Raw genomic sequence first — 20,705 nt, forward strand, 5'->3', positions numbered from 1 at the left:
GTGTTTGCAGTTAACAGAAGAACAAACGCCTGTGTTGGTACAGCGATGCTATTTGTACATTTATTAAATATTACAAACATTCACCGAGCTATTATAGATGTGCTGTAGACATCTATAGCGCTACAAACAAGGGGATCACACAAGTAAAAATCTTAATAAATAGTCCTGACTTAACAATTGATTCAACTTGTGTATGTTCATTTTCTAGTTTACAAGTGAAACAGCAGAACGGTGTTTAACATAATACAGGTCCGATAGCACAATAACTTAGTGTTCAACTGGTGTTATTAAACATGTCTCACGCAGGTGGCTGGCAGGCCCGCAGCTCTGAGCTTTGCACCCCCATGGGACACGAGTCATGGACCTGGAGCCAGAGCCCTGTTCCTGCACTGAACTCAGCCCCCGCAGTGCTCAGCACCCCATCGCCACGCACCTTCTTGGGATGCGCTACAGACGCGAGCGAATTTAAAAGAGCATTATCGGTTACTGTAAAAAATAGCACCAGTTAAAATTTAACAAGTCTGAACTGCTACACTCCACTTAAGGCATTCAAAAATCTCTAACAAATCAGGATTTATCTGAAGCCGCTGTCAGTAATGTCACTGACTTCTGCTTGTGCCAGATCAGCAAGTCCTCTCTAAGCACGGGAGAACTAAAGGCTTTTATTACTTTGCAATGGGGCCGAGCAGCAGCGACTCGCTCACCTGCAGGCTGCCCAGAGGGAAAAGGGGGCTCGGGCTCCAGTGCTCCAGCCCTGCGCAGCGCTGACCTTCACCCACGTGAAGCAGCTGGCTTAGAAGGGACAGACAGGGGGACGCTTCGTTAGTCCCGACCTCATTCTGACGGATTTCCACTGACTCACAGCTGTGACAGAACACAGGCCGGAAGGAACCTTAGAGCCAGACACAAGCTGCTGTTCTGTGCTCATGTTTTTCAACAAACATGAAGCTCCATGGGTACATATTTTGCACTGAATAATTACATATATGTGTTGGCTCCACCGCAGTTTCGTTCAATACAAAGATCACCTTCATGCTTTTGCAACACTGCCCTTTAAATCTCCACCTGCCTCTGAACAGTTCTCAGCTGTGAAGATTTCCAGGAGAAACTTTTTTCTTTTGCCCACTTGCCCAGCCTGCGCCTTTCAAACAGCATCGGAGTTCAACTCCCCACACCTCTTCACAGTTTAGTCTTTAAACAAATTACATTGGATCCTTAAATAGCTCTCAGTGGGATGGATAACAAAGCAAAACACTTAACCTATGCACACATGGGCCTCTGCCATAGTAAGGTGACACACAAAGACATCAAAACAAGAACTATATACACAGCACACAACTTCACATCAAAGCTCAGAGTTGACGGCCACCTGCTACCAGCAGTCAAATGCAGGTGAGAAATAACATAAAAATATGAAACAAAAAAATGTTGAAAATGCTTATGAACTAGAACAATCATAAACTCAGGGCGTACCTGCTTGGAAAGCTCTTTTAATCATATCTGATAAATCCAATAAACCCCAAATTTCATTTTAGGCAGTGGTGCTGGTGTAGGCAGTTTCCACCACACGCTGCAGCAGCCCCGTTGTCCCTGCCTCCCATGCCCATGTGTGACAGCTGTTTCTGCTGTCATTTTATGAGCTGGACTGGGGAACTGATCTGGGCTAAAAGAGCCTCTCTGCTCCCCAAGGCATTTATTTATTTAGATCACCGCTATCAGACCCGGCAGGCCCACAGCAGCTGAAGCAGGACCAGCTGAAGGGCAGCAAAGGCAGGGGCAGAAACGCTCTTCACAGCCACCTCCTCAGCGCTGGGGAGGCTTTGCCACCATGTACCTTCTACACAACTTACGTGCTTCCTTCAGTCCCTGTTTTTTCCTCCTCTGCCCTCTTACTGATTTTCATTAAAACTGAAAAAAGTGTCCATTTTTAAGGCCTATACCTCTCTGCAGAACATAACTGAACCCAGAGAAGTGAGTCCAGCATTAGAGGGGAGCTGACACACGCATAGAAAGACAAGAGTTTTTCCCTTGCTCCCTCAGGGAACCCAGCTAACAAGAAGCCCCATGTTACATTGTCTATACAAGCTACAAGGAGAAAACAAATCCTAAGAAGTCACTGCAGTACCGATCCAATCAAATGCATTTGTATTGCTACCTACGTGGCAGGATGCAGAACAAGGGCTGGTGATGAGAAGGCTGGGGATGGCAGGGCCAAAACATCTGCTATTTAAATACTGCACATGGGTTCTGCCCTGCCAGCGCTGGCACTGCCACACTGCGCTGGGAGCCGCCTGCTGGAGTCTCCCAGTGAAGAGGTGACAAACTTATTCCCTTCCTGCCCAGCTCAAGTTGCTTTCTTGACAGAATTTGAAGATCTCATATTACATTATGAGAGAAATAATAAATAAGTCCAGTGGACCAGTCAGCATTCAATTTCTCCACGCATAACGTATTTTGATACGTTTCTCCAGTTGTCACCTTTGCTCAAGTCACAGTTTAGCACTTTTAGAAAAGACCAGATGGTGTTAAACAAAACAGAGATGTTTGTATATTGGAGGGACGTTAGCAACTTTCCAGTCTCTCTCATTCCATTTCACAAAGACACACTTCTTAAATTTTATTTAAAAAACCAGTTACCGTGTTAAGGCTCTCCTCTGAAAAAAAATCACCAATACTTGTGCATTGGCCAAAGAGCCCATTGCAAAGCCAGGCAGAGCCTTTTGTTATTTCTCATGGGCCCTGCCTTGTGCTGCAGAGCTCTGTTCTCCTTCTGGCAAACTAGCGCTCACTTTCAGCTTGTGCTCTGGGGCTACTGTGTGGCAATTTCTCCCTCAGAGCCCGTGCTCTTCTCCGCTCTGGCACCTGAAGGTAGAGTTAGAGGCATTGTAGAACCGCCCATGATTTCTGGGTGTGATGGCCTAGTTATCCAAGTGAAACTGCTCTAAAGGTACAACAAGCTTAGCTTGTGGCAATGCGGCATTTCTATAGCTAACTTCAGAGTATCAAAGATTTCATCTTAAACCCAGTAGACCATAGAAATGCAGAGGATTTTGATTGGCTTTACTCACCATAGCACCAGATCATAGTTCCACCCAGTGATTAATGAAAACAAATCTGTTTTTCACAGTGGTTCCTATATATAGCTGCACAAAGTATTATAAGAGAGTAATTTTAAATCTTGTTACCACATTTATATTCCTGAATTGTTCAAAATAAAGACAAATTATACCTAGTTTATACCGATGTGTGCTAAGAGATTGTATGAGACATCTCATTCATGAGGTAATCAGTACTATTATGAATACTGCATCTGCTGTTCTCTGTAACAGCAAAATGAAAATTAAGTGTTTACACATTATACACACAGACACAGCCATGTGACCGCATAGCACTTGGAAGATTACCTACTGCTTCCCATTTATTCTCTTCAGGGTTGTATTTCTCAATACTCTGCAGATACGTTCCTTTTGAATAGGAATACCCTCCCGTTACATAGATGCAGCCGTTCATAACCACCGCGCCACACTCCATCCTTCTCTCCATCATGTGAGCCATCTGCTTCCACTCATTTTGCTCGGGGTCATAGCAGTCCGTGATCGTGGTCTGTCCACCCACAAAATAGATCTTGTTTTGTAACGTAATGGAACACAATCCATATTCTTCAGGAAGAAAGGAACACAGTTCAACTCAGAAAGATAACATCAACTTAAGCTGCAACTATGTGACAAACATTTGGCACCACTGAGGGTGGCCAAGTTTCTCCACTGACCTTAGGAGACATCTCCAGATTTTCTGCTACACTTGGTAAAACCAAGCTCAAGGCATTACAGAAGACACAAGCATCACAGAATCACAGAATGTTAGGGATTGGAAGGGACCTCAAAAGATCATCCAGTCCAATCCCCCCACAGGAGCAGGAACACCCAGATGAGGTTATACAGGAATGTGTCCAGGCGGGTTTTGAATGTCTCTGGAGAAGGAGACTCCACAACCTCCCTGGGCAGCCTGTTCCAGTGTTCTGATACTCTTACTGAGAAGAAGTTTCTTCTCAAATTCAAGTGGAACCTTTTGTGTTCCAGTTTGAACCCATTACCCCTTGTCCTACCGTTGGTTGTCACCAAGAAGAGCCTGGCTCCATCCTCATGACACTCACCCTTTATGTATTTGTAAACATTAATAAGGTCACCCCTCAGTCTCCTCTTCTCCAAGCTAAAGAGCCCCAGCTCCCTCAGCCTTTCCTCACAAGGGAGATGCTCCACTCCCTTAATCATCTTTGTTGCCCTGCACTGGACTCTCTCCAGCAGTTCCCTGTCCTTCCAGAACTGAGGGGCCACAACTGGACACAATATTCCAGATGTGGTCTCACCAGGGCAGAGTAGAGGGGGAGAAGAACCTCTCTCGACCTACTAACCACCTCACTTCTTATACACCCCAGGATGCCATTGGCCTTCCTGGCCACCAGGGCACAGTGCTGGCTCATGGTCATCAGCACTTAGTGAGAATTGCTTTAAAGACTTACTGATAACAAGTGTAGAACATAGAGAAAACTCTCTTAAAATAATATAAATTATTTTTGTGAAATGCCTATGGATAGATTTTATTAAAAGTTAGTTTACTATATTATTAAACAGAATGTAGCCATGCCTTAGTTCAATATTTGTATAGTGGTTTATATAGAATGGATGCTTGAAGAGGGTCTTCCCTTGCCCCCCCAGAGTGTGGAACTGGGAGATGATCCCACTCTGGCCCTTGCTGCCCTAAAGGAATTGCTCTTTTTATTAGGAACATACCAGAAACCCTGAACTGGGCTTAAAGACTCCCACATACAAATAATCAAATCAAGCTCTACGCTCATTATAGAAATTATTGTTTACCTGGATGTGGACTTGTGGTGACTATACTCCACTCATTGCTACCTGAATGGTATCTCTGGATTTTATCGTAGGTGCAGCTTCCCCTGTACCCATAGTGACCTCCGGTTACATAGATGACTTCGTGCAGGACACAGGCAGTGGCATTTCCAACACCTGTACACAGTGTGAAAGTCACAACACACCTTTAGACTGCACACAATAACCACAGTCACTTGCATCCATAATCACATATCAAATGACTTGTTAATTAATATTTTAGGGTGAAATTACGCTTGCAAGTATTTAACTGACTGTGAAATTAAATAAACTTGTCAAGACACCTTATTTTATGAGGGTAAGTCAAGAGCAAGAAATAAAACTGCAGTAACTGATACATAGTGCATCCAATACAGTCATGCAATATTTCACAAAATTTTTATGTAGTAATTGAAGACATATTGTCACATTGGTTTTGGAACAGATAATTACTTTCTTATAGAGATTTTTTAAAGTCACTTATGTGGCAAGGACAAAGATGATGAGAGTTGAGATCATTCAGTGTCTCGGGGTATCTTTTCTGATACTTTGGTCTTTCTCACACTATTGCTAATTATACTGTTGTATAACCAAGGACACAAACAGAACAGAGTCATGTTAATTCTGGCTTGAGGAGAACAAAACAAAATAAAATAAGGGATCTGGCAAGATAAGCTGAACCAAAATTAGGAAATTAGTGTGAGTTTTTTAAGCATCTAAGAAGTTTCACACAGAAAACAGGACAAAACAACTGCACAGAACGTGGAACTGCTCACAGTATTAGCATAGGATTTCTATTTTTAGAAAAGGAAATAAAAAGAAATAAAAAGACAATAGTAGCAATGTTTGTGGAAAATATACGAACAATGAAGAAAGCTGTAGGAGTATGAGAAGTGTTTTTTCCTGTTACAGATACCTCCAAAACCTCTCATGTATGTAGAAAAACACTATACTGCATCAACTTACAGTAAAATTTTATAATTGGGAATAATTGCATTAATTTATAAAAATGTATAATAAAATGTATAATTGTTTATTAACTTTATAACAAAATAATACGCTTTAGTTAGGCTGTGATCCGAATCCATACATTTTTTACAGATCACTATTTTGTCTGCTAGAAACAGGTATTAGTGTTTTTCCTTATCCTCACACTAAATATTAAACAGATGATATGCTGAAATATGAGGAAACTGCATGCAAGAAGTTTTAAATTAAGATGACACCTTTATAGATTAACGCATAGACAATCTTAGTAATCTGGTCTTCTATTAAAGTAATACAATCCCTTCATTGGAGCTTGCTCTTTGACCATCCACTGAAAGGACTCTAATCCCAGGTATTTTTCCAATTTCTTTCTAATTTGAACAGAAATTTTACTCCTGAAAGAAGGCAAAATTAAACTGAAACTACCACTTCTTTTCCACTCTAGTGTTCTGTGGCACAGCCCAGCACAGCGTTTGGATGTTTGCAACAGTTTGGCTGGCAAAGATGTGAACCAAAGCCCACCAGCACTAACAAGAGACCCCCATGGCCATCGCTAGAGCTTGGATCAAACCCTAAACATGTCCATGGCACTAAAAAGTGGCCAATATGTGAAAGGACTGACCTTTGAGAAAAACGCCATACAAAAGCTTACCTACCTTTGATCATGTTTGCAATAGGAAGCCATTTCTTTTTCAAAGGATCATAGAACTCAGCTTCTTGCACTGGAGCTCCCTTTCGGTAACCACCCAATGCATAGATGCAGCCACTCAAGGTCACCACGCAGTGGTAATACCTCGCGTCGAGCATGGGGCAGCCTTCTGTCCACTCATCTCTCTCACTGTTATATATCCACACGGTGTCAAGGGCCTCAATGCTCTCTGTTCTATAACCTCCTGTCACGTATATGTCTGGTCCCAAGCTAGTGACCCCATAGCTCTCTCTGGTGTGATCCGGCATCTCTGTTCCCTGGACCCACGTGTTGGTTAAAGGATCCCAAACGTGCACTTCTGATAAGGGGTGCCAATAATATCCTCCAATCACATACATGGCTGCTGTGAGTCTTCTGGAAAGACCTTTGGGACTGGGGTTTAGAGCGCTGTATATGAGTGATCTTATCTTATTGTCATTAAGTCGGCTCTTTTTTTGTAGGCTTAAAGCTGACCTCAAATACATGTTATCCAAGTCCACTTTAATGCAGCTGAGGAGTTCATAGATGTCTTCAATTCTTTCCTCCATGTTGTGTGCAACCCACTTAACAACAGCTTCGATGGCTGCCTCTTCTTTCCAAACATTGAGATTCTCTCTGGCGAGAATAAAAGAGAGCTTCTCCTTGCCAATGTCCAGAAACTCTTCCTGCTTCCACACTTCTTCAAACTGCCATAACAATATCCTCCTGGACTCTTTTTCTAGCTCCGAGCAATCATGATACTCAGCAAAGGAGTGCATCCCTATGCAGTTGTCAGTATCTAGGTGCCTCACCAGGAACTGCTCACAGGCTTTCTTCACTGACACGAACTGGAGAAGGTCTGCCGCCTGGAGCAGGCTTTGGACATTCCTCTTTGTTATCTGGATCTGTGATGTGTATGCGTAATTCACGAGGGCTTCCAGCACAGCATGGCTGAGCCCGGGAAGTCTGATCTGGCTTTTCGATTTCTCTTTCATATCGGCTGTGAACATGGCTTTAAAATAACTGCTGCACGCCGCTAAGGCGGCTCTGTGGCAGTGGAAGATGACCCCCGAGGCGCACTGCAGGGTGATGTCGGTGAACAGCCCGTCCAGGTAAAACGCCCGGAACGCCTCCAGGAACCCGGCGGGGTGAGAGGAGTCCCGGTAGAGGAACGCGTACTCCTCCTGCGCGGCCGCTGCCATGGCCGGACCCGCGGGCACCCCGGCACCCCGGCCGCTCCGGCCGCCCCGCGCCTTTGTCCGCGCCCCGCCCGCCGGCTCCCGGCCCGCCCCGCGCCCCGCGGCCTCCCCGGCGCGGTACTTACGCCCGGGCGGAGCGCGGCCGCGGCGGCCCCGTGACCATCTTTGGAAGAGCCGCAGCCCGCGGGAGGCGGCGGGGCCGGAGCGGCGGCTCCTATTTTGGTGCCCGGCCGCCTGCCCCGCCCGCCCCCGCGGAGCCCTCCGCGAGGTCAGCGGGCCCCGGCGTCCAGCCCGGCCTCCGCCCGCCGGCTCGGCCCGGGGTCGCTCCAACATGAACCGGCGCTGCTGCCTCGGGACTCCCCCCTCCTGGGGGCAGGGGTTAAAAGGCTCAGTACGAGGATGACATAAGGCCCGGCCGTATTAGGGACAGAAGCAGATGCCTGGGGAGCGTCACCAGCTTGGTGGCTCCCAGCACACAACAAAGCAAGGGGGGCTCTGACTGCCGCTAACAGCGACCTGAAGCTGCCTCTTACAGGGGCACCCGGCTCTTCAGACACCCAGAGGAGCGATGCTGGGAAGGGCAGCCAGCTCCAGGGGCTACCCCCTCACTGAAGGGCAGGATTCGAGAAGTGGGCAGAATTCTCAGACACCTGAACCTGGCAGGGGGCAAAGGACAGTCTTAAACTATGCTGACAGACACTCCAACAATAAGCAAATTATTCAGGAAGGTTATGCTGGCTTTTACCACTTCTGAAAACATGGTTCACAATTTAAGTCCTCTTTTTCTTCTCTGCTAGCAAAACATTTTTTGCAGTGGAGACCTTTAAAAGTATTTGAAGCACAGCATCCTCTGTGTTTAAGCAGATGTGCTCCCCCCTTCACCTGCAGCAGGGTTTGGATCCTTGGGATAGGGCAATCAGCTCCCCCTGCCCTGCCAGAGCTCTCCTGGATTGAAAGGCCTGGCAGCAGTTTCTCCTACCAAAAGGAGGTGGGTATTTGATATTATTAGCTAAGTGCCAGCAATACCCAAAAGGAGACATTAGGAGAGCTCTGGCTCTTCACAGATTCAAAAGCATCAATTTTTCCTTTTAATTACTGGTGGTACTTCCTCCACGACGCCTATCAGAAGCATGAACTAGAGAAGGAATCAGAACTGTGAAGTGTATACGGACATGCCCTTCTGCCCCCTCCTCACATGCTGACCACGCAACGGGACTCAAGCTTGCCCTTGGCCTTTACATAGTAACATGAGACATAAATAAGCTGATGCAAACAAAAAACAACAAACCCTTCACACATCTTTCCCTTCAGTTTTTCAACTGCTCTTGCTGCATGGTTAGCTCAGGAAATCTGAGTTCTGTGCTGTAACCCAGGATCTGGCAGCAGCCCTGTGTCTCTGACCCGGGCCTGGCCTCAGCTATGTTCCCCACTCCCTTTCTTTGGAGCGTTCCCGTGTGCAGCTCCGAGTCTGTTTATACATCCCCATGCCAACAGCTTTGTTTTGCTGTGGATTTGCACTTCCCATTTCATCAGCTTCCTATGGAATAGCGGGAACTTCTCCCAGGTCTTGGCCATCCTACCGGCACATAATACTAAGGCTAAGTACTCTTTATAGTAGCTGGTGTACAATAACAGTCCTGTTACCATATAGACAATTTCCCATACACGCATACACCTTCCATTACACATTTATTTTAAATACATCTTTATCCAAGACATCTCCCTCCCAGAGAGCATGTTAACGTAAACTGTCAGCAAGCCTGGAGGTCAGCAACACTTAAGTACTGAACAAGCATCCCTTCAGGGAGCTTCTCCCATTCTTTTTTGGCTGGGTTACCAGCTTAAACAACTTCGCCCTTTGGGAATACTCATCTCCTCTCCCTTATATCCAAATGTGGAAAAATCTGGTAACCGTGGTGCTTCAGAAAAGTTCTCTCCTTTTATTACGAACACCCCCCCTCTCCCAACTTCATATTAAGAGCTTAATGTTCTGCCTACTAGAACTGAAAAATTTCTTTTGTCTCCAACACACACTTTGCCTAGCAAAGAGCATCCATCACCTCTACCCCCTGCTTGCAGTGATTAGATCATAACTGCTAATACTTCACGTAGTCTACTTTGCTTAATCTACTCTCAACTCTTGCTTCAGTGCTTTCATCAAAACCACAAAAAGCACCCCTATTTGAGCATGAAGATGAATTTCTCACTCTCACAGCAAAATACAGGCAGAAAAATAGTTGATTTAAGTGGAAGAAAAACCTTAATAATTATTTATATACTAGTTTTTTGGGGTTTTTTTAAGTAAGCAGTAACTGAGATCTGTAGACAAACTGAAAGCAAATTGTGTCACAACTAAGTTCTGAAAAGCAGGAAGACACCAGCACAGCATCTGAAACATTCAGCAGCACATACAGAATAATGGAGACACAACATAATAATAATAATAATAATAATAATAATAATAATAATAATAATAATAATAATAATAATAATAATAATAATAATAGACGATACAAAATTGTACTATGCAACAGCCATTGCCATTCTTCTGTACAACCTGGAAATCAGACAACTTAAACCTGCTACAACTTGAGACCCACCAGTTCTTCAGATGGTGTTTTTGTGCCCCTGCACAAGACAAATGGGTAAGATCTCCAGTACAAACAGCTCGGGCACCTATCAAATGTCCATCATCAAAGCAATGCTCCTGAGAACTCAAGTATATTATTCTGGACATCTTATACAACAGACTGTTCAAAAAAACCTTCCACAACTCATTAAAGTAGGTGAAGGGCTAAAACCATGACCATTTACAAGGAAGTATTCAAAGGAAATCTTAATTTATTGACAGTATCAGTCTGAAAACAGGCAAGACCACTCCTAAAAATCTTCAACTAAGGAGGTAGTGACAACATCAAATGGCAGTAAGAAACTGAGAACAATGCTGCACAGAAAAGAGAGGAAGACAGCTACAGCAATCACAGGCTGCTGAGCTACACGTCAGGCATTTGCAACCCAAGTGCTGCAAAAGTTGGACTAAGGCACTTAAGCTAAAACAGGCATCAGTTCAACAGCAGACTACATGATCATTTTGGACCTTTTGTGGGACTATAAGAAGGACGACATTTGGCATGAAAATAAATTATTTGACTTTTAAAAAATATCTTTATATGCATAGCTCAACTCTTGGGGCTCATCTCATTGTGAGTGGTAAAGAAAAAGACTCTATGTTCACAAACAATTCCTTGAACTACTTAAAGACAGAACAATTCTGTTAAAAAGTTAAAATGGACATAGACGTTCCCTTCCAGCCCGTAAGAGAAGACTATAGACACGGATGAGAGTGAATAGGTAAAGTCACTGTAAACACTTCTACATCTGCACTGTTCTGTGGGCCTGTGCACTGCAGCAAAACCTCAGCAAGAGAAAAGCACCTGGCTGACTCGGAGCTGTCAGCGTGGAAGATGAAAGCAGCGTTAGCTCTGTGCAGGGTGGCAGCAGCACGCTGTCAGGGTGGTAGTCAGCAGAACGGGAGAGCAACTTTTCTTTAAACGGAACAGCAATGTCCTTACTGCTCTCCAGAACAGAAGGGGTCTGACTGACACCATAAATGATGATGTTATCCAGAGGCTGATGCCTACACTTGTGTTCACTCTCTCCAGCCTCCTTACAAGAACAGGTGCCCAATGACACGCAGGCCAGTAGAATACATTACACAAATCAGGGGTGTTGCTTTTGTCAGCAACAGTAACTTTTATTGTCTTTACAATACAAGGTAACACAAACTATTAAAAAGTAATTTAGTTCGGTAAAATATTTAGTATTTTGAAAATATAAATGCATCTTCAGATCAAACAAGATCACAACCATACTAAATAATTTACAAAATTAAACATTCATTCTGATCAAATAAGTATAAAAGCCAACAGTTCCAGAGCAATGCTCCTGGCACCTAATGTTTTATAAGTAAAGAATTTCGTTATTTTGTGCGCTAATCCAGCTCCTTCCCCTAAGCACATGAACAGCAAAGCTCAGTTATGCAGTTGGTAAAGGCTTTGGGGGAGGGAGGGAAGACCAAGAGTCATTCCTCTTGCAACTCCCCTTCTCCACTTATGGTGGAATGTGTACTATGTTAGAAAGCCAGTTTCCCACTGCTGTCAAGATTGAACATAAACACTTTTAGACTGTGTTTAGAAAACATAAGTTCAGATAACAGCCCAGTTTTACAATTTTGTGCTTTTATGCACATGCAATTTTTCTCTCCTTGGAAGATAAAATATAACCATATTAATTTCCTTTCACTGTTTGCATTATTCCTTCATAAGCAGCTTCAGATAAGACATAATGTCAATACCAGACGACCAAACCAGAACAGAGCACTCTACAGGACTGAGATCTTGGGCCAGTTGAGAAATCCTTTTCTCTAAGGTGTACCCCTGCCTAGGCATAGCAATATCATCCTTCTTCAAAAACATTACTGGACATAAGTCATTCCCACCATCACCAATATATACGATTTGTGTATAACTTACTCCTCGCTCCAACTGTTTATCCAGAAATTCTTTTAAAACTTTCCTTTTGCACAGGTTTTTAGGGCACTGCGCACAATGGTGAGCATGGAAGTTCTGTACAGTAAGATAGCCAGTACTGCCGAATGCTGCAGGGTTTGTGAACACTTCATCAAACACCTTATGGAAGTCAGCAGCTTTCAAAATCCAGTCAATAAACACTGTATTAGAATCCGAAACAATTATGCAGTCAAACAACTCCTTGTTCTCACCAATAAAACCCAGAAGATCTACCATTCCTGCAGTGAAAGGAATTGTTGTCATAGTTCTTTCCATCTCATCTTCTTTGATGCCGTTGTCTCCCAAGTAGACAAAGACTCTGCCCATATATTCTGTCCAGTGTCCTGGTCGGTAGGAGTTTCTTAATCCGTTAGGAAGTTTTTTCTCAGGGGCACATTTCACAATCCAGGTATCACTATTTTCATCTATGATTGTATGGTCAAAATCAAAAACCAACAGAAATTTCATGGCTGTCAGAAAATGGTTTCCAAAACAAACAAAAAAAAAGAGAGAAAATTATTTATATAAACAAAAGTACTGAATTCCTACCCTGATCTTGTGCTCAGAAAAGAAAAATCCTGCATTAAACTGAAGCATTAGGACAAATATCTAAACAAAAACAAAGTAAACTATTTATGGCTACTGCAGCTATGGGAAGTTGTGCTGAAGCTGAAGTCTGTAAAGGTCAAAGGTCTAGTTCAGTATCAAACTTCTGTTTAAAATAGATAATGTGAAAGCATCTAAACTTCTGCTGCGTAGTTACAAACGCTCACAGTCAATGTTCCAGCGCTCACGCGCCATCGGCTTGACCAGCGGTTCTGAATCTCGCCATCACCACCTGCCAATGCAACCAAACCGGGATTCTCCCGGCAAACACACTAAGAGACACTCCAAAAGGAAACGACTACTGAACAGATGGCGCCAGTCTTTTTAATAGGGCCGCACCAAATCAAAGCAGCCAGCCAAAAGAAATGCTGCCGCTTGTGGGTCGGGAAAAGAAATAAAATGTGCTTGTTGTGTTCCCGCACCGCCAGTACCTGCGGCCGCGGAAGCCCCTGGGAGCAGCACACAGCCGGCAAGGCCTCCCACACCGCAACGCCCGCACCGCCGCTTGCACCGCCCCGGGCGTCCCTCGGGCCAGCGCCCCGGCCGGCAGCACAGCGGCCGTGCCGTGCCGGGCCGTGCCGTGCCGGGGCAGAGCGGAGCGGAGCGGCCGCAGCGCACGCGGCTCCGCAGCGCACCGGAAGCCCCGGAGGGAAACGGACAGACCCGGCGGGGCCGCGCGCAGCCGCTCCCACCACCCGCCGGCGGCCGCGGGGCCCCGATCCACCTGCGCGCCCGCCGCTTCCGGCTCCCTCCGCCCGAGCCCCGCCCGCCGTGCTCCACGTGCCTGGAGGCGACGTCATCACGTGACCCCCGCCGGGTTGCCTGGCAACCGCACGCGTTCCCCGACGGCGCGGCCGAGGCCATGGCGGCGGGGCCCGGGCTCTCCCGCGGGAGGCGGCAGCAGCTGGCCCGTAAGTGGGGCTCTCCCGCGGGCACCGGGGGCGGGCGGCGCCGCTCGGGCTGTACGCGGCTCCGGCAGGCTCCAGGGGTGCTCCTTGTCTCCGTGTCCAGGATGACTCTTCCCCAAACCCGCCCCTGCGCCGCAGCTGCAGCCAGCCAGGCCTCCAGAACCGCCTGGAGAGAGCTGACCTGAAGCAGCGGCGGCACAGCACCGGCCGGCAGCTGCCGCCAGAGAACAGGGCGCCGGGCAGGGCCCTGCTGCGGGAGCAGGTGTCAGCTCACGGTCCCCTTTGGCAAAGCTCCTGCCCCTTGGGCACAGGGGGAGATGGGGTCTGGTCCCCAGCACAAGGCAAACAGATTTACAGCTGCATCTGAAAAACAGTCTTTGCCACCAGTATCACTGTGAGAGAAAGACTCCTTACACTTTAGACACGGCACAACAGTCTGCCGCAAATCAGATGAAGCAGGAGAATTTCTAGCAGAACACCACTGCACAGAGTGCCTTTTGCTTCAAAAATACTGGTGACAGTTTGAGGGGCATTTCACAAAGCCCAGTGATCACCTAGAAAAGCAGTGTTTGTGGCTTTACCAATACTCTCCCTTTCCTTTTGGGAATACTCCCAGGTCCCTGCTGTTCTCAGAATGAGGCCTAAGTCCTGCCTGGGAAGCATTAGTTACCACAAGCCAAACCCGTCCATATACACAAACAGGCCAGGGGACACAAACAGTGAAGTCAGTCAGTGCCACAGCCCACGTACAGGCTCTGGACATAGCTGGAATACAGATACACATACCCTGCCTGAGCTCTGGGGCACGGGGAGAGTAACTGACCTAAGAATAACTGTCATGATGCAAGAACTCAAATCCTGATACAGGTTTGAATACCGGATTTTCTCATATCATCAGGTAACCTCAGTATCTTTTCTTCCCTCTGCACAGCACCACATCATTGGGAAGAAAATAACGTTCTAGCTCAATGTTTTCTTCCAAAGGAAGTAGATCTTCGTCAGGTAATTGTATTCCCAAAAGCAGAATGGGAAAGGATTAAGGACAGTCTTGGCAGCACATCTAGAGAAGCAGCACGCATCCTCGCTGAGAAGAAAGAGCGGGAAGAAATGCACTTACGCTCCAAAGCTGCTGTAAAAGATTGGTCCAATACCATTATGGTAAGTACAAGACACATTTTTAAACAAGGTGATTCCTTTTCATATAAGCAAAAAACACTCATAGTAACATTTCTAGCCGTACTCCCTTTAACATTTGCTTTGAAATATGTTTTAGCTAAACTTCATTTACATACATTTAACACCTAACATCAACATTTACATTTTTTGAATTAAAGCTAAAATACCAAATTTAAAAAACAAACCAATCAACCAACAACAGAAAACAACAACAACATCCCCCACCAACCCCGCCAACCCAAACATGGAGCACATCACCCATCACAGAATGGGTTATATGTTTTTAATCCATGGGCTTTAAATGTGATACCTAATTTTATCTGCACTGTAGGGCCTGATGCAGCGGAAACTTAAAGCCAAACAACTACGTGAAGAAAGACAAGAGGAAGAAAGAAAGTTGATTGATTTGGAAGAAGCAGAGTTTCAAGCAGCACAACGGAAGGCGGCTATTGATCGCGCAAAAACTTACCTATACTACCAGAACCAAAGAGTGAAAGGGCTGCATGTCTGTTGACAACTTATACTTTTAAAATTCAAATTGTACTGAATGTCCTTAAACACTTATGAACACACAAATTACTTTAAATATTCTCTTGCAGAGTGCCCTTCTACTTGCAGAGGTCCTAAAAGAACGAGATGCTCAAGTTGAATTTAAAAAGTTAAAGTCAGATGTTAAAAAAAAGAAGGATGAAGAAAAGGAACGTGAACGTAAAGAAGCTAATCTCAGAGAGCAAGAAGAGGCACATCGGCATTATATGAATCAGCGTTATATGAATCAACAGGCACTACGCAGAGATCTGATGGAACAGTAAGTAATAATTAAACAAAAGTAACCCCACTTTATTATTTACTTAAACTCTCTTCTCACAAATACATTCCGTAAGGTTTTTACGTAAACTTATGAATAATCTGATTCACAAATGCAACACTTTAAAATAAAAACCCAGAGTGCCACAAAAGACATTGCATTACGAGGAAATGCTGTGATATGCAGTGTCTTTTAGTTGCCAACAGTCTGCATGTAAAATTGCCTTTGGCAGGCATCACTAGGTTTTAGTCAAATTGCTGTTCGCAAGTTACTGAAAATTTTGGTTCCAGAAGAGGAAAAGGTTAATCCAGATTTTCTATTTGTCCATAACTAGACTCCAGAGAACACATCAAAAGAACATATCACTGCACCCTCCCTTCTTTCTCTCAGCTTTTTCAGAAATCTTATAGAGGGGTCCCCAGTAGTCTGAGAGAAGGAACCAAATTCCCAGAGGCAGAGGAACTGTTCAAAGTCTGGTCTCACATATTTAATGTCCAATAGATAAATCCTTGTAGAATTAATATAGCATACTACCAGCTTAAGCCGTTGCCTGCATGCCCAGAAGAAGCAGTATAAGTATGGTGGGACTTACTGGGGAAATCTTGTTCACTGAGGATGCTGCAGAGGTTATGAATGCAGTGGTGCTAAGGGGTCACCCAGATAAAGCTTGTTACCACTAGACTGCAGTCTGTGAGTGAACCATGTATCTCTTTTCTAGTCAGAGGACTGAGGGCTACCATTACAAACAATGATGCTATTTTTCACCTCTGATATTGTAACCACCTTCAATTCAGCGCAAGGTATATATGGTTATGCAGAATCTCTATCTGTTCATTACTTCAAGTAGTCCCTAGCTCATTTATCCAACTCCTTTTTCAATTCAGAATAAAGGAGCACAAACATCAGGCAGATCTGGCCAAGCTAGAAGATGAAAGAGAAAGAGAACAAATAGAGAAATCAAACCAGTTGTACCAATTGGAAATTGAGAAAATAATGGAAAAGGAACAGGAAGAAAAAGCTGAACGCCAGAGGCTGCATCATGTAAGTAACAGGAAAGGAAAGAGTTCAAAATCCTTGTTTCACCTTGGCTGCCTGGTGAACCAACAGCATCCCTATATCTAAATGCATCTACTGGCAACAGGAGGAGTTGCTGACAGCTTCAGCAGCATTGGATCACATGCCCACCTTGCCAGCTGCAGGCCATGTCTGTCTCCTCTGCTTTTGAGAAATGTGTCTTGGAGGCAGATCCCTTCTCATGTGTGAAGGGACACTGACACCTGATGCATTGACTAGTCTATCATTAAAAAGCCTGCTGTAGATATCAAGAAATATCTTCCTTGACTTGAGAACTGGATTTAAGTTCCACATACCTGCTGTTTTAAGCCCATTTTCCTTTGTTAGGCACAAGGAATAGCCTGAGACTGAACATAACTTTACCTTTCTAACTTTACTTTCCATTTATGATTTGAATTGTTTAGAAATTTAGTCAAGACCTCCTGCCTTCTCTTTTCATCTTTGAAGGCATCTTGCTAAACACAAACTAGAAATGTGTCAGAACAGTTCATACGGCATAAAAAAATATGGGGTTTTTTTACATCAAATTATAGAAAACTCCTCTTCAGCTGTGATTTGGATTAAGCTCTCAGCCTGGGATAGTTTTGGATGAGGTGGGCCAGGAGCAGCACGGTCTGTGTATGTGTAGGTGGGGGTTGCACCATCTCATTCATGTCAACACCCCCCTCTCCCCTATGTGGGAATGGGAGCAAGAGATGATGCTCACGACATTGCAGAGCAATGTGTTTGTGTAGCGGGCTGGAGAAGCAGCTGTTCGATGCTCAATACCCCTTTTCCTTCTGCACATCTGTCTCTTCTTTATGCATACTGGAACATGGAGACAGAAGTGGAAGTACTGAGAATCCCTTCTCTCTCTCTCCTCTCTTTGAAAGAAACACGGAGAGGGGGAAAAGGAGGTGATTCTTTAAGTTGCTCCCTCAGGCCCAGATTTTGTAAACTTCATCTGTTACATCAGGACCATTTTGCCCACACAGGAGCATGTAAGTAACCAGAAAATACTCAAAGCAATAGAGGAACAAAAAGAAATGGAAGAGAATGATCGGATTAAAGCTCATTTTAAAGCAAAGGAAACTATTGCCAAGATGGTGAAAAAGAAAAAAGCTGAAATGCGTAGGTACGTACAAAGCTACAGTATAAGTTGTAAATAAACTAAAAATAAAAAATAAAATAATAAATATGTTTTTAAAATAATAAATAAATAAATAAATAAAAAATAAACTATTACACAAAGACTTGCAGAAGTGCAAAGCTCTACACCAGTGTGTTGGGAACAGTGATCTTCCACATGGCCTGCCCAACCTCCACCCCCTCAACAATTAAAGACAATTAAAATCCTAGACAAAAGTACTTTTTGGTATAAGCTATACTTCCCTGAGTCAGATCAAGAAAAATAATTTTACTTCTTAACTAGTCATCTATATTAATTAATTACACTGGGTTGTTATTAAGGGAAAACAATTTACCAATTTAATATTGAGGGTATAGCATGAAAATATCACTGAGCCAATCTAAGAGCTCCCTTCTCGCTTCTGGCCAATGCTCCCAACATTTCTCTCCCGATGGTAAGATACTAGACAGACTCCGCACCAAGTGATCCAGCTCATTATTGCAAAAGAAAGCTGGTGTTACAAGAACACAGGGAACATTTATTTGCTAAATCAGATAATTTAAAAAATACAAAACAGGAGGAACACGAGGAGATCAAGGAGCTGAGTGGGTGGGCCAGCCAAAAGTGTGGCAAGAGGAGAGCAGACTAGGAGCAGGATTGCTGAGTTTGGTAGCAGTAATGCTTCAGGTAGACCCAGGTTTGTACCCTGGTATGTTATGGTAGCTCATGTTCTTCTGCAGACTAACACAAGAACGTCACACCAAAATCGTTACCCAACTAGCTGCACAAATGAGTGAGGCATTAAAGAGAGAAGATGATTGTTTTGCTAGAGATGTTGCAAAAAAAGAAGCTGAATACCAAAAAAAATGCAAAGAGAAAGAAGCAAAAGAAAAGGCAGCCATTGAATCTATTGCTGAATATAGAGCCGCTGTGGTAAGAAACCTGAGGCTGTTCTCATTCCTGTTTACTCCAGCTGAGGAGCCTGGCCCAGATCACAGCTGGTGTCTCTGGTGCCAGGCGTCAGCATGCTCCAGCAGGTCTGCTGACATCCTTCCTGGGGTCCCCTCTGCCAGGGCTGCTGAGGACTCTGCGCTTGGGCACTGGGCAGCCACAATGATCGTGCTCATCACAGCACTGATATAGGGCTGCTTCTGCCCAAAGAGCAGCCTAGATCCTTGGTTAACTGTTCTGTGCGTTTTGTAAAATACAGATTAAGATGAAAGCGGAAAAGGAGAGAGAGGAAAAAGCAGAAGGTAAAAAGGAACTTCATGCCTTAATGGAAAAGAGCCGCATCTACCTAGAAACAGAAAAAGCCAAGAAACAAAGACAACGTGATGCGAGCGTGAAAGTACAGAAAATTCAGATCCAGCAAATGGTAAACAGAAGAGCTGTACCCTTTAGCCCCTTCAGAAAGACACATGCATCTAAACCAACAGCACTAGCTCCTGCCTGAGAGGGAAAGAGAGAGAAGTAGCTTGCCGTGTTTTGGTGGGCCGAGTTGATTGTTGTTTTTGTTTGGTTTTGTTTCCAAATCATGCACGCTCCACACATGCTGGTGTTGGGGACCAGCCTCTTGTCAGAGCAGTGGTGCAAGTCAAGGCTGATTTGAAGTGACTAATCACGTTTTGTACTGTGCCATTATGTATTATACTTCTGTGGCCCTCTTGTATCTTCTGGGCAGGTCTCCAAAAAGCTGCAGCTAATGCTGATGTTCACTCAGCTATTTAACATACCCGTTTTGTAATGGGTATGGCAGGGGAGAGATGTGGGGAGGGATGATATTTGACGAGTACCAACTAACATCACCACAGATCTCCTGTAAGCTTTTACCCTCTCTAAGTTTTAAGGGATAGTTACATTGTGAAGGAAATACTAAGTTTAGTTATTCCCTTTTCTCCATCAGGCTGAAAAGCAGGCAAAAAAACAGGAGGAAAAGCAAGCAGAATTGGACTACGATGCTCAGAAAGAGGTTATTGCACTCTGTAAGGAGCGCGAATTTCAGAAGTATGCAAAGCAAGTCATTGAATCAGAGTCCAAGACTACACATCATCTTTATCCTCTTCTCAAAGCATGCAAAGGTGGAAGAGACTTGGGCATCGGTCTTCTTCCAGAGGAAGAGAAGGAATAAATACGAGTTTTCAAGCACAGGACAGTGCTGGGACCCAGTTACCTTGTTGTGAGAGCACTACTGCTCAAGAAGCTAAGAACATGAAAAAACATTGAGACTATTCAGCCAGGAAAGGCAGAAGCAGTTTTCACGTAGTTAAAAAAACCCAAAACCTTATGGGCAGAGTTAAACTGTAAATGATCTACATCAAATATATGCTATGAACCTGGAAGTCCATTAAAAAATGCTGGAGAACTGGTTATATTGTCAAAAATCTCCACCTTGTATTTAATGAAAGTTAGTTTATTAAACTTGAGATGGAAATTCATGATGTATAATTGACCATCAATGTAACCCATTCCAGCCAAAAGCTTGCTATTACTGTTATATTTTTATTATTTATTACTCTAAAAATTCACTGTCGTGGGTTTTTCAGGTCTGGGATACCAATTCTCAGTGCAAAAGGTTACATTTTTCACTATCCAATTTCCAGTTAAGTATTCCCCATAATAGAAAAAAACCAAAAACCAAAATAACTTTACAGATTGTACAAGGAAAAAAACTCCACCTTAATGCATGTTCAAAGTTAGAATAGTTATGGTACTGCA

General features: G+C 44.2%; 3 protein-coding genes across 3 annotated transcripts; 1 reads left to right on the top strand and 2 right to left on the bottom strand.

Annotated features, from left to right (window-relative positions):
- Nucleotides 1-3,348: 3,348 nt before the first annotated feature.
- On the bottom strand, nt 3,349-7,745 carry LOC308041649 (kelch-like protein 23; the record flags this gene model as incomplete). Its single annotated transcript, XM_080346502.1, has 3 exons — nt 3,349-3,659; nt 4,875-5,027; nt 6,533-7,745. 3 exons carry the CDS (start codon nt 7,743-7,745, stop codon nt 3,349-3,351), a joined length of 1,677 nt encoding a protein of 558 aa, XP_080202628.1.
- A 3,699-nt stretch (nt 7,746-11,444) lies between these two features.
- On the bottom strand, nt 11,445-13,654 carry PHOSPHO2 (phosphatase, orphan 2). Its single transcript, XM_080346660.1, has 2 exons — nt 13,348-13,654; nt 11,445-12,780 (listed from the first exon to the last, which is right to left on the bottom strand). The coding sequence occupies exon 2, from the start codon at nt 12,776-12,778 to the stop codon at nt 12,053-12,055; it is 726 nt and encodes a 241-aa protein (XP_080202786.1). The 5' UTR covers nt 12,779-12,780; nt 13,348-13,654; the 3' UTR covers nt 11,445-12,052.
- Nucleotides 13,655-13,778: 124 nt separating this feature from the next.
- CFAP210 (cilia and flagella associated protein 210) lies at nt 13,779-20,213 on the top strand (the record flags this gene model as incomplete). Its single annotated transcript, XM_080346955.1, is given in 10 exon segments — nt 13,779-13,827; nt 14,756-14,982; nt 15,332-15,505; nt 15,600-15,808; nt 16,693-16,849; nt 17,857-17,996; nt 18,731-18,923; nt 19,201-19,365; nt 19,894-20,074; nt 20,077-20,213. Coding segments are annotated over 10 exon segments (1,632 nt in total).
- Between the last annotated feature and the right edge of the window lie 492 nt (nt 20,214-20,705).

Source organism: Nesoenas mayeri, assembly GCF_963082525.1.
Source record: "Nesoenas mayeri genome assembly, chromosome: 6".
Lineage (NCBI taxonomy): Eukaryota > Metazoa > Chordata > Aves > Columbiformes > Columbidae > Nesoenas > Nesoenas mayeri.

Bases quoted from the DNA above. Each gene is read 5' to 3' on its own strand.
- PHOSPHO2 (XM_080346660.1), bottom strand. From the start codon at position 12,778: ATGAAATTTCTGTTGGTTTTTGATTTTGACCATACAATCATAGATGAA.